The 14,524-nt window shown below is 42.2% G+C and overlaps 1 protein-coding gene across 9 annotated transcripts in view; it reads left to right on the top strand.

The window, feature by feature from the left end:
• The window catches only part of camkk1a (calcium/calmodulin-dependent protein kinase kinase 1, alpha a), a 92,247-nt gene extending 80,385 nt beyond the window's left edge, over positions 1–11,862 (top strand). For 8 of the 9 annotated variants that reach the window (XM_061740134.1, XM_061740140.1, XM_061740138.1 and 5 more), the window contains 3 exons: positions 4,187–4,290; positions 8,551–8,598; positions 9,818–11,862. In XM_061740134.1, the coding sequence (XP_061596118.1) occupies positions 4,187–4,290; positions 8,551–8,598; positions 9,818–9,890 (225 nt within the window). In that variant the 3' untranslated portion in view covers positions 9,891–11,862. The remainder of the gene's footprint in view (positions 1–4,186; positions 4,291–8,550; positions 8,599–9,817) is intronic. The other variant, XM_061740143.1, reaches the window with a different exon arrangement.
• Positions 11,863–14,524: the final 2,662 nt, after the last annotated feature.

Raw genomic sequence — 14,524 nt, 5'->3', positions numbered from 1 at the left:
AAACAAAAAGTGTTTCCTCCATTAAAGCTTTAAAGTTAACTATTGAGAGCACAACAGTGCTTTATATCTTTTGGTGTCCAACAAAGTGGGAGAATGCACACAGACCCATCAATCACGTCTGTGGAGGGAGGATAGACTGGCAAATAAAAATAAGCACAGCCTCGGGGGAACGACGGCATCGACGACATATCTGACACTCCACTGGCTGGGATTTTTTCTGTGAGGGTGGATAAGGTCACAGGAATAAAAAAAAAAAACAGGACAAAAATCTAATGTCAGAGCAGGACATCTGCTGGTACAGCAGTGAATCTCTGTGAAGGCCAATTAAGTGTGATGAGAGATCCCAGGGTGCAATATGTAAACCAGGAAGCAAGGAAGCTTGTTCTCACCTTGAATAACAAACTCTAAATTACAGACAGTAATGTGCCTCTTTGTTTGAAACTGGTAAGTTAAGCAGGAATCGTAGTAGCTGCTTCCTGACAGCCAGGATCTCCTCCTCACCACAGTTGTAACAAAAACAGACAGGTATTGTTTTTATTTCTGTTGAAAACAATGAAACCCAGCTGAAGTCCCTAATAGTGCTTTAATGAGAAAAAGTTTTGACATTTTAGATGACTTAGAAACCTGGATGTAACAATGTGGTTTCTTACCGACGGCTCAAATTGAGGATTAAGGGGCTAAAATCAGCACACTCTGGTACACATGTCATATACTCGCCACCACTACTGAGGAGGATGTTAAAATATGGTTTTCATTTTCTTAACAAAATTACTTGTTTTGAGAAAAAACCTTGTGCAACCTAAAACCCGTCCCGGTCGTTGAACACTGGACCAGCTCTACACCCTCCACAGGGTGCTCGAGGGTTCATGGGAATTTGCCCAACCAGTCTACATGTGTTTCGTGGATCTGGAGAAGGCATTTGACCGTGTCCCTCGTGCCATTTTGTGGGGGGTGCTGAGTGAGTATGGGGTCCGGGGCCCTCTACTAAGGGCTGTCCGGTCTCTGTATGATCGAAGCAGGAGTCTGGTTCGCATTGCCGGCAGTAAGTCAGACTTGTTCCCGGTGCATGTTGGACTCCGGCAGGGCTGCCCTTTGTCACCGGTCCTGTTCATAATTTTTATGGACAGGATTTCTAGGCGCAGCCAGGGGCCGGAGGGGATCCGGTTTGGGAACCTCAGGATTTCATCTCTGCTTTTTGCAGATGATGTTGTCCTGTTGGCTTCATGGGACCGGGACCTCCAGCATGTGCTGGGGCGGTTTGCGGCCGAGTGCGACGCGGCAGGGATGAGAATCAGCACCTCCAAGACCGAGGCCATGGTTCTCGACCGGAAAAGGGTGGCATGCCCTCTCCGGGTGGGTGGAGAAGTCCTGCCTCAGGTGGAGGAGTTCAAGTATCTCGGGATCTTGTTCACGAGTGAGGGAACAATGGAGCGTGAGATTGACAGACGGATCGGTGCAGCGTCCGCAGTAATGCGGTCGATGTACTGGACCGTCGTGGTGAAGAGGGAGCTGAGTCGAAAGGCGAAGCTCTCGATTTACCGGTCAATCTACGCCCCTACCCTCACCTACGGTCATGAACTTTGGGTAGTGACCGAAAGGACAAGATCGCGGATACAAGCGGGAAAGAGATGAGTTTCCTGGGTGGCTGGACGCTCCCTTAGAGATAGGGTGAGGAGTTCGGTCACCCAGGAGGAGCTGGGAGTCGAGCCGCTGCTCCTTCACATTGAGAGGAGTCAGCTGAGGTGGCTTGGGCATCTGTACCGGATCCTCCTGGACGCCTCCCTAGGGAGGTGTTCCAGGCATGTCCCACCGGGAGGAGACCCCGGGGAAGACCCAGGACACGCTGGAGAGACTATGTCTCTCGGCTGTCCTGGAAACGCCTCGGACTCCCCCCGGAAGAGCTGGAGGAAGTGTCTGGGGTGAGGGAAGTCTGGGCATCCCTGCTGAGGCTGCTGCCCCCGCGACCCGGTAACGGATAAAGCGGCGGAAGATGAGTGAGAGATGAGATGAGCAACCTAAAACTAGATTTGCTATGTAGTATTTTAACCATAAAACCAAAGCGGAAATACTCACAAAGCAGTCGACAGTTTTTAATATTGTTCTACTCTACAGGTCTGTGGCGTCTGCTTACCACAGTCGTAGTGTTAAAAAGAACTAAACAACCCTCTTAAGTCGCCCACAGGTTATTTGGAGGGTTCATTTGAAGTCTTTGTTGTTGTTTTTTAATCAGTTCGGATGACGCCATGCTAGCAGGAACAGAATGGGCGGAACGTATAAATCCAGCAATGACACATGCCCACCTAAGCTCAGCCACCACAAATAGCTATTCTGGCTTCACTCAGCTCATGTAACTGCGATGCTAACTAATGTTATCTCACAGTACTTGTGATTGGCTCGGCCTTCATTTCTAATGTTGCTTCAGCAGCATCAGAAATGAAGACTGTGCAGGCTCAGCGAGAGCTGCTACTACCCAATAGGGCTAGCCTCAGCCCAGCGAGTTGGTCTTGAATGTTATTTGGGTTGGGTATGTTGGGCAAGGGTGGCTAACTCGGAGAAGGCCACAGACCAGAACGGTTATCTGCAGTCACCCCCTCGACTGACATCTCTGGCCAAGAAGCCCACTGAAAAGAGAAAACGTTACGCTATATAATAGATGAAGAAAATGCAGTTTTGATAAAGAATTGAAAATACAGCCGGGAAATATACATTATATATACAGTAAAGACCAAAAGTTTGGACACACTTCCCCATTTCTTTGAATGAGAATGTGTCTCCTTTTTTTTCAAAAAGATTTTAAAATCATATTATTAAATAATTAATTATGTACATCATTCCTTTTTAGGAGAAGCTCAATAAAATACTCTCTAATAAAACACTTCATGGATTAGACTATTAATGTACTTATTTAATTAATTTAGTCATATGGATATTTAGTAAAATTGATATTTAGTCATATGGATATGTATTTCCCAATCAAAAACTGATGATGAAAATCCCTTCTTACCATTTCCATGACACTCATGGTCTCACTTTATATTTCAAACTTTCGTGACCAAAACCATTTTTCTTCTTTTTTTTTTTCCAACGTTTTAATAAGAAAGTTGGTGGAGGTTTACTCTCGTCACAGTCCCAGTCTCATCTCCTTCCTTCTATGTCCTCCCTCAGCCTCTCAGTCACTAGGGACCATCCTCCAGCGGTTTTTCTGGGAGCTTCACATCTGCATCTGCTTGAAAGAGGAAAACCAGATGTTGCTCCTTGGCCTCAGTATACCGTAGATGAAATCTGTAAAATCTGCCAGGAAACTGTGATTTTGTTGATCTTATCAGCAGTACTCACACATGGTCTCGCCCACCCCAAAGTCTCTGCAGCACACCAGTAGCCGGTGGTTATACAGACCAGTGTGGAATAAAGTCTTTGTCAGGCAACATTTCTTCAGTTGCAGCCAACTCTAAGCAGACCAAACACTCTGCTCCTCGGTGAAGCAGTCATGATGTTGTGCAGCCGTGTGAAAAAGATGTCCTTTTGTGGTAATTTTATGCCTTAACGAGGGATCAAAGTGTTTGTCAACTCATTTGAGGAGTAAGCACTAAAAAAAACTAAGTCAATTTCTGAGCTTTTGAATAACAATGCTCAGATTTAAATCCCATGAGTGTATATGTGTATTCGGAATACTTAGAATAGACTTCGTGTAGCAGCATCTTTGTAAACAGCATCCTGATAAAGACTGACAGTTGCTCAGATCAGGCAAAAACTACATCTTGAGATAGTCAGGCAGTCTCGTGTCTTATGGACACTGTGACTTTAAACTCAGATGCTTGCGGCGTTTACATGCAAAGCCTCACTCATGATAAGCTGCGGTTAATAAATTATTTAATGTGCATTAATGATTAGCTTGCAGGGGCTCTAAAAGGGAGGGTTCGCCAATCCCTTTCTGAAAAAAATTGGATATAAAATCCTGATACACTTTTCCCCGCCACCAGGCTTCATCTCCATCAACGGCTGTCAACATATTGAGCATTTCCCTGAAATTACTTTTGACCTTCATGCAGATTTTTCAATGTTAGCCTCCCTCAAACTCTATAATTCTGTTTTTTTGTTTTTGCTTTTCACACTTTATATGTAATTCATGATCACTTGGAGGCTCCCCTTGTTGCTTTTTGTGAAACTGTGCTTTTGGCTCTTTCAGATCTTGGTGAAAGCGATGCTGAGGAAGCGTTCCTTCAGTAACCCCTTCGAGTGTCCAAGCAGGCGAGAGGAGAGGTCCATGTCTGCGCCTGGCAGCCTGCTCATGTAAGAGACCAGCATCATGTCCCCCTCTCTCTTACATAACCAAGTTTCCCATCCATTAGATAAAGCCACACAAGCCCAGTCCCAATGGTGCTATTGATTCTTACAGAAATCTGTACTTCACACCTTTCTCCTTACCTATTCTACCAGGTTACCTTGCACTCAGTCTTCTTCCTGCAGCAGCAGCTGCTTTGTGTTGCCATAGCACCGTGATTCAGTCTTTCATTGTATGCAGCAGAGCTTACAGCCTTTAAAAGTGTTTATTTTCGTGTTGCTCCTAGCTTTCAACACTGGAAGGTTTCAGTGTGACACAGAACGATATAGACCAGCTTGTGCCTCAGGCTGACCTTGGTTTTCCTGTTACACGGACTGAAAACATAACACGGGGAAATGACCAATCGCCTCATCCCATCATGCAATTTCAACATATAAACAAGAGAAAATTGGAACGCGTACAGTTGCCTCTGAGCCAACAGTCTGTGATCAATGTCCAGCAAACTTTGTTGTGCTGAATGTGCAGCAGAATTAAATCTCCCGTAGTGATGGGTTTATTAGATGATTTATGCTCTATCTGGGCTGAGGCTTCCCCTGATATGCTGGAGGCTGTGGGAGAGCTGCAGTCTTAGCTGAGGGTGTTTTAGAGGACATGTAAAACATTCGGAATAATACTGCCCTCTTCTGGCCAACACAAATCGGAATAGTGTGTCTGTACTGACAACATGAACAGAAATGTTCAGTCTTTAAAGTCTTTAACATTCAGATGTGGGAGCAAGCACATAACTGATTTTCAAGAAAACATGACCACAGTTTGAGGTTCTGTCTTTTTCAGAATTACAGGAGGAACACTTGACTGAAAAAGGTCAGAGTTTTCCATCAAAGTGAATGAGATGTGGGATTTGTAGCATCCCTGCAATGGGAGCGCACCGCATTGGAAGTACAGTCGTCCTGATTATTCTCTCATTTCTCATACAGCCTACTTGATATGGAGCCAAATCAGGGCCAAAAGTTTTGCTAATTTGAAAATAAAATTTGAACCTGAAATTTTTTTTTTACAGTTTCAGTTTTATTTTTTTCAGTATCAGATCTTTTTTTCAGTTTCAAATCTTTTTATTTCAGTTTCAAATCTTTTTTTCAGTTTCAAATCTTTTTTTTTCAGTTTCACGTCTTTTTTTTCAGTTTCACATCTTTTCTTTTCAGTTTCACTTCTTTTTTTTTCAGTTACAAATTTTTTTTTCAGGTTCAGACTTTTGGCCCGGATCTGGCGTGGGGGGCGTGGCATCAACTGAGAGGGGCGTGGCATCATGAGTGACAGCAGAACAGAGAAGGTTGGGGACGTTCCTCACTCATGTTGCCTTCAGGAAACGTAGGTTGCAGAAGTTATCAGTAGAAGTATGAATCAACACTGTATATACACTATATTCACGTGATTGGCAGTGGAAAAAACTGATATTAGTGACACATTTCTGTTTGAAAGGCTGTTTTAGACCGTACTTGGCACCAATCGCAGTATAAAAGCAATAAACTATGCCAGACTGTACAGTTCAACAGCCACACTTTAAAGTTTGACATTTCCCACTTCTACATACTACCAAGTACGGTCTAAAACAGCTTTTTAAACAGAAATGTGTCACTAGTATCCGTTTTTTCCACTGCAAATCACGTGAATACGGTGTATATACAGTGTTGATTCATTCTTCTACTGATAACTTCTGCAACCTACGTTTCCTGAAGGCAACATGAGTGAGGAACGTCCCCCGCCTTCTCTGTTCTGCTGTCACTCATGATGCCACGCCCCTCTCAGTTGATGCCACGCCCCCCACGCCAGATCCGGGCCAAAAGTCTGAACCTGAAAAAAAAATTTGTAACTGAAAAAAAAAGAAGTGAAACTGAAAAAAAAAGAAGTGAAACTGAAAAAAAAAGATTTGAAACTGAAAAAAAGATTTGAAACTGAAATAAAAAGATTTGAAACTGAAAAAAAGTTCTGATACTGAAAAAAATAAAACTGAAACTGTAAAAAAAAAATTTCAGGTTCAAATTTTATTTTCAAATTAGCAAAACTTTTGGCCCTGATTTGGCTCCATAACTTGACAATCTTCAGGAAAACCCCAGGGAAATTAGACAATGCATTGCTGTTTCAGATGTTCAATCTATCATTCTGACTGGTCTGACACATCATAATAATAATAATAATAATAATAATAATAATAATAATAATAATAATAATAATTAAAGCTGCAAGCAGCGATGAACGGGCCCTCGCACCCTTGTGCACGTTCAGGCGTGCTGCAGTGGAAGCGCTTGTATGACTTGCATGTAGATTCTTCAGGCCTGGACATTTAGCGGATGACACCAGCCACGACTCTCTATATCCAACCATGCAAAAGTTATGCCAGAAAGTAGGAACTATCAAATATGGACCAATCAGATGAAAGGGGGGCACGCTTTTTGGCGTCTAGCGTCGCCACGGTAACGCTCTTGAAAGAGAAAAGTAATGCGCGTTGTCGCAGGATGGAGACGCACATTTTGATGTATAACACACCTGTGTGCACATTACGGTTCGGGCCGTATTAACTGCCGAAGGAATAGCATAAATTGCGCCAAAATTACACGATTAATTCAAAATGGCCGACTTCCCGTTCGGTTTCGGCCATGGCGCCAAGAGACTTTTCTTTAAGTTGCGACATGATACAGGCATGTACATCAAACCGTATTGTGGGGCTTGAGGCACAAAGTTTTCTAGGGGGCGCTGTTGAGCCATTAGGCCACGCTCATTAATGCAACCATGAAATATCAAATTTATCGCCAGGCCTGGCTTGCGTGCAAGCTTGTTGGTGACTTTTGGGGCACGTTTAGGGGGGCAAAAAGGCCCTCCTTTCGTCAGAAAGAAAAGAATAAAGAAGAATAAAAAAATCCTACAGATACAATAGGGCCTTCGCACTGTAAGTGCTCGGGCCCTAATAATAATAATAATAATAATAATAATAATAATAAAAATAATGGATATGTTTTATATCGCACTTTTCTAGGTACCCAAAGAAGCGTCACAATGGTTGCATTATTCATTCACTCCATTTATACTTGGTGATGGTAAACTACACATGTAGCCACAGCTGCCCTGGGGCAGAATGTTGTGGCATCTTGAGATTTTACTAAATCTTCTGTGTTATACTGAAATCAGAATTGTGTTTTTCCTGTAAAAAAAATCACATTTTAGTCAAAATATTCGGAGTGTCAATGTCCAACCCTCGTGACGTTACCTCGACATCCCTAGGACGCATCTTCAAAAGAAAAGAAAAACCTTTTTTAATTGCTTATTTTGTCATATGGTCCAATGCTGTGCTGTATGAGGTGTTTAACAAGATTGCAAATATGGGTCCAATTACTGGTATCTAATGTCAGAAGCAAAACCTCAACTCAGGAAAAGCTGAGAAGATGCAGAAAATGTTAATTTAAAAAGGAAAAGCTCTAATTTTTACTGTTGTTTTGACTTTTATTTCATTCTGTGTTCATTCATAACAATTTTTGTATTTCAGATCTGCAACATTTTCAAAACAAAGTTGAGAAAAATAAGCTTTTATGTTGTAATTTCTTCTCATGGTCCTTGAGAACAACAAGCAGTGAATAATGTCCGTTATTTTGTGCCGTTCTTTCAGCAAACGTGTTTCAAGGTCTTTAAATCACAACACTGTTGTTGCATTTTTCATTTCGCTCTTCCACACACACTCGCTCATGGAGACGGGTCAGGACTGCAGGCGGGAAGTGCCCTGTTTTTCCTCAGCCTTGGCTTTGTGATGTGCACAGAAAGTGATGTAAAATGCATGGATGTCCCTGGGAAAGATGTTGTCTAAGATGCTCTAAAATATCTGTGTATTTTTCTGCATAACTGCTGCCATCATGAGCGTGTAAATCAGTTTTGTCAAGGTGACTGATACAACCCCGCACCATCACGAAGCCTGGACATTTGACTTTTTGCCCCATATTAACTTTGCAGGCCTGGAATACATAAACTGATGTATATTAACACATGAAATGACAAGAAAAATGTGAAATCTCCTGTGTTTTTAATATCTACAGAAAGAAGCACTGCTTTATTTTTAATTAGTGTCCTCCCTGGCGCCCCAGCCTGTTCTGAACTGGGCTTGAAGTGTTAAAACGACCCGTGACATTAGGCACCTTCATGTCGGGTTGTTGTGTCATCACATATGAGCGTGTCTCTGCTCCCTCATCTGAGACTTGTCCATCTTTTCTCCCACTTTGCTGCAGGGACTCGTGGCCCTTCCGGCCCTCTCTAAAACGCCACCCCTCACGCAGGTAACACTTTGTGCAAAGCAATCTGGCCTTCTGCTTGTCTCACATCCACCAGCTTCTGCGCCCATCTCATCTAGAGCCTTCACCCCACGCTTATCTTCACTGTGAGAAATTATCCAGTAGCTTTTGCCTCGTTGAGAGATTTTATTTGCTTGTCAGCTTTCTGTTGCTTTAATGTCGGTGCTGTTTTGTGGTTTCGTCATAAGCCCCTCACACAAAGAACACCCCACTTTGATGCAGTCTCTTGCCTTTGCTTGTTCTCGCTGGAGCCACGTGGGCCGGGCTTAAGTTGATCCGGAGCATGCTTTGCAATGATGGCGTTCCCAAATCAGAGGTGTGATGTGTAACACAACAGTGTGGGTGTGTGAAGCTCTGCCAGGTTTTCTCTCGGTGTGGTCCTCCCGCGTTTTCGGCTCACTGGCCGTGTGGGAGAGGCCACTGAACGCATTTTCAATGCTGAAAAAGGTTTAAAGAGCTTCTCTGACTGCCATACTGCATTTGGACAGAGAAAGCTTGAGCTTAATAGTGCAACTTTCTCTCTGTCCTCACTGCATTTGTCGGATTGTCGAATTAAAAACTACCAGGGGGGCGGCTGGTAGTCAAATACAACCTCATACAAAATGTGGGCAAACTATGCAATGCTCAGATAAATGCTAAAAAACAAAAACCCAAGAGCTACATCTTGGACCCTACAGGTCTCACTGAGGATGTTAAATGTCCGACCCGTGACTGTACAATTAGGAAAAACTGAACAAGTACACTTTGTTTGGAAGAACAGATGAAACCGCAGTGGATTTGTTCGTCCTTAATGCCTAGTGTCTTATTTTTAGAAAATCAAACACTTCAAAGTATTTCAGCAAAAACACTGGATAGACTAGTCAAAGTCCAGAACACTGAATGAAATGAATCATGTTGTAAAGACAAGTGGGACAAAATTCTGAAATGATTGCACCTACAGGTAGATCTAACCATGCTGCTACCTGGTCTTCCCTCACTATTTTTTTTCTTTATAACATTTGCTAATTGTTAAATGAATAAAGGCACAATGAATAAAGTGCCTTGTTGCTGTTCATCTGAGGTTGTATTTCTCCAATACTAAGACCCACTATGATCAGATTTCTTTTTTAATTGTTTTGAAACAAACAAAAAAGTAGGATTAGCCGAGGGAGTACTAATGTTTACACGACTTATTTCCATCTACCTCTGTTTATTGATCTTCTAGAAAGAGCAGCGCGGGAGACGGACCCAGAGAAGGAGAGCTGGAGGACCTGCATGAGGACGAGCCCTCCTCCTGAGAGCAGAGCTTTGCCCTTAACGCCGCCTGCTTCACATTGAACCGCTGTGGCCAGCTGACTTTATCCTCACATTTCTTCAAATCAGCAACACAATATACGTCTAAGGGTTTATACATTTGAAATATGAAAAAAACCAAACCCAAAAAACAAACTGAAATATGGCTTGTTTGAAAACTGGAATGCTCAGGCATGCTTCCCTTCTTGCTTCCTGTCAGCCCCAGAATGCCTTTTCTTACTCATTATTTATTTATTTGTTTGAAATCATGACTCTTTTTCCATTTGCACTCTGGAGCTTCAGGGACTCGAGTTTGATCCACGTTGAACCCAGTTTTAACTGCAGACCCACCCACAGCTGAGACTGGTCTAATGAGAGAGACTGGATCGTTACCACTCAAATCAATGTTGCAGGAAAGGGCATGCTAATCGGTGGGCATTGCACATCATGTGGGAAAGCAAAAAAAAAAACACGTCTGTTTACGTCTTATATGCAAGGTGAATAACTGGGCCTCATCATCAGACTGTCTGCACAGCCTCAACCCCCCCTCCCACTGACTGCAGCATGTAAATGATTTAGTGTTGTGTCTTCGGTGGACCACAGGGCTTTTATTTACTGATCGGAGATCAGGTATTTTAATATTGTACATACTGTAGGTGTCTTTTGGTGTCTTTTGTGTTACTGTTGCAGCACTTTTCTCTCGTCTGTGCCATTGGGATCTTAATAACGAAACAGGTTGTATTCCCTCCTGAACTGCCTTCATGGACCTCTGCTGGGACCGCGGGTCAGATGCTGGAGCCGGGTCAACCAGAAGTGATGTCGTTTTCTCTGCCTGAACACTCATGTTTTACTCTCTCTACTGCATGATGTGCTATGATTTGAGATTTAATGTTTATGCTATTTTTTTTCCAGTGAATCATGCATTGCATGTTAATATTTTCTTTCTATATCAGTCAGCTATTAGATTTGAACACAATTGGGATGGAAATTGGAACATTAGCGCATCTTGCTGGATGGAGAGTGTAAACGTGTGAGAGGACGGCGGTTCTCTACACTCACAATGACCCAGTTCTTTATTTGAACAGGATTTAAATGACGTTGTTGGATGAAAGAAATTCCACAGAAAGTTTTCTTTTCTTCGACAGATCCTTCAGAAAAGGGGCTTTTAATCATTTTAACCATCTTTCGTTTTTATGACAACGGTCTTTTGTGAGATCCATTTACAAAAAAAGGGATCAAGTGGCAGTAAATTTCTCAGGTGTGCACACGGGACCAGTCATTTAATGGCCTGTTAAAAGTCCATATGCAAAAGACTACAATACTGCTGGTCATTTTGTCCTCAGCTTTGTAGTAAAACACAACAGTTAAAGGAGATTAGTTTTCTTTATTTTTTTTTAGAAACATACAGTTTCCTGAGGTTTTCTGGAATGTCTGTGATGTGTTTTTCAGAGATACAATCCAACAGCTCCCTTATCAACCATTTCTTCACTACTCCGTTGATAGCGGCTGGTTTTAGGAGGTGGAGACAGCCACCACTTCACCTTGCTCATCTGTGGAGGCCTTTTGAAATATCACAGCAAATTAGTTAGGTGGAGATCTACTGGATCTACTCTGGATTCTAATCTGATCTGGGTTTGTGATGTCACAGTATGCTGAAGGTCTGTAAGACTCACAGATTTAAGTGGCCACAAAGTAAAAAGTTGGTATTCTCTTCAGAAATCTTCAGATATGCTTCTAAGTATTTATTTTTTCCTTAAAAGGTGCCCTTTAAAGTCAAATTAAAGTCATATGAAATCATGCAGCAATATTGTGGGTATTCCAATGAATGATGGCCTTAACACTTTTTAAATTACTTTATACTAAGTCAATTATAAGATAAGTTTCCATCACTTCTCTTTACTATAACTGCCAATTTCACTTCAAACCTGCACAATAAATCTCTTAATATCGGTTTCTTATTAAAATATTAAACATGTATTTCTGTTTGTGGTTTTCATACACGCCCTCATTAAAAATCTAAATGTATTTGAAAGATGGTTGGGGAGATTTAACTGTATTTACAAAGGTTTACATCCAAAGGTACGTGAAAGATAAATGTACATATCTCTTGCAAAAATATCTCTGTGCTGCAGATTTGCCTTAAATGTGTTATACAATGTTTTTGTTGTGGTCGGCGGCCGGCAGAGGACTGGGGCATCTCAAAGTCATGATTTAGCCCAGACCACCGACCACAGTAGTTCCTCCTCAGCACCGTCCCCGGGGTGACTGATTACAGGTGTAGAGTGGAGCTCTTTTTGTCTCCTTTGTTAGTTTTTACCTCAGTATTCTGGAGTGAGAATAAACCGAAGCGCAGAGGACAAAGACCAATTGACTCTCTGTGGGAAAACAATTTACAAGGTCCACAGGGGTGTAAAATCCATGCACGCTGCTCCTGGAGTCGCCTTTTTTTTTCTCATGTGGGTGTTGGAGAATGTAAAGCTTTATATCTTTTCATTTTAGCTTCGTTTTAGGAATTGGGGTAACATGTCCACCTGCCTGGTGGTCTTAAATGAAGGGCTGTTCAAACCAAAAAAGTGTGGCGTGGTGTCATGTACATGGGTGTATTTATTTACTGACAACCTATCGTAACTCACAGCATTCTTTCAGACTGACTTTTTAAAATGAAAGTGTTTTTGTGTTTGTGTATCTGTTAATATAAGAAGTGTGACACGGTCACCTTTATCATCAGTTTGTTGGCTCGTTCACTTCCGCTGTTCTGGCACAGGCACGTTCTCTCATTTATATTTTGGTTAATGAAAGTCAAACACTGATTATGATTAAATATTTGCACATTTACCCTTAGCAGTACCACTTTGTGTCAACCCTTGGCAAAAGACTCAAAGTGCACCTCTAGTGAAATAAAGTCGTATTACAAGTGAAGCACCTTCCCCACGTATAAGCAAATGCGTAGGCCCTCATGTGGTCAGGACAGGAGTGGCATTGCTCCAGAGATCATCACCAAGCTCCAACCATCTAACCTCAGGGTTGAGGCTCATGGGGAACTGAGATTCGCTGCAGTTCCTCGACTGACCGATAGAGGCTGGCTACAAAAGCGAGTCAATCTCCATTTACTCCTGTGTTAAGATGTCCATCTTTAGAGCAGAAATAAACATATTTACAGCCTGGTTCAAAAAAATACTTTTTGGTCTCAATCATTTGATTTCACACCCATGACAACTCTGAGGGCGGTACATTTTTTTGGTACCACATCAGGAGAGTTTATATACAGCAATAGATTTATTTCTGATATGATCGACAGTGGGCTCAGCTAATGGCTTCCAGCTATCACTTCCTCATCCAGAACCATCATGTGACCGCGCTTAGCACAGCAACCATCCATTTGTATTAACTCAGCCTCGGGTAAACGAGTTGACGTGTTTAACGGTATATTCCGCTGTAAATGGCTGACGGCAGCTCTGCAGATTTTTCGCCCGGAGGAACTAGGAGCAAAGCTCACTTTGATTGACATGTGTTGGGCGTGTTCCCGTTGGCTTGCTGAGCAACATGGCTGCCTGAGCCTTGTACAAAAAAAATGCTTCAGAACTAGTCTTCAGAAACCAATGGATACAGTCTTATGATCTGTACACCCCCATGTGCTCAGGAGAAGTACTGCTGCCTAGATCTGTATGGCCCCATGTGCTCAAGAGTGGTACTGCTATATAGATCTGTATGCCCCCATGTAGTTAGGAGGGGAACAGCTACATAGTGTCTTTACTGGCAACATCAAATACTGAACACTTGATGAGAACAGCGATATGGTTCACCTGTGAAAGACCATGTTTACTGTGCTCACTGGTGCATCTGCCTTTGCTACCCATCTGCACGTACTGATACTTGCTCTTTGAAACATTTATACAAGTAACTTATCCCGTCTGTGTGAAAATGCTGTAATGCCATTGTTTTATTGTATGTGTATAGGGCGAAAAATGTGAATATTGCATAACAGAGGCAAATAACTCTTTTTGTTTACTTTATTTTACTGCTGAGAAGGCACATAATCCCTAAACAAAGAACTGGGTTCAAGAGTTCAACCCGAAGAGGCAGCATTGTGCATTTGTGGATGAATGATCACTGGCTGCTGTCAAAAACATTTGTATTTTTTTATTTCCTTCAGTTTTTTTTGCCTGTCCTGCTGTATAGGTGTCTGTTTGGCAAAGCATATCTACCACAGTAAACATAAATAAAAGGACTACTTATGGGATACAGTTTGTTTGAGTCGGTTCACCAAAGATACTGGTTCAGATTCATTTATCTGAAGAAGCTTCCAAATCCATACTTTCTTTAAAGGATTCCCATTAACGTTTCCCAGTTTACATTTTTCTCTTTTTTGGGGGGGGGGACTATAAAATCTTTAAAGTTGATGACGCATATTATATTTCAGTGGCCATAACTTTGCAGTAAAGTTAAGTGACTGAATGTATTGTTGTAGAGAGCTTTAACACGCAGGTTCCAGGTTGGGTTTTTTTTCTCTTCTTTTTTTTTTAATTCCCACCAGAGGTTGGCTCTTGCTTTACAAGCTTTCTTGTTGCTCCTGCAGTGAAGCATGAGAGGAGGTAGAACGCCTGGATGCAGCTGCCACAGCACGGCGAGTGGCGGGACT

The sequence above is a fragment of the Cololabis saira genome, chromosome 14 (assembly GCF_033807715.1).
Source record: "Cololabis saira isolate AMF1-May2022 chromosome 14, fColSai1.1, whole genome shotgun sequence".
In the NCBI taxonomy this organism is placed as follows: domain Eukaryota; kingdom Metazoa; phylum Chordata; class Actinopteri; order Beloniformes; family Belonidae; genus Cololabis; species Cololabis saira.
The sequence above is the reverse complement of the archived record's forward strand: the minus strand, read 5'-3'. Positions and strand labels throughout refer to the sequence as shown.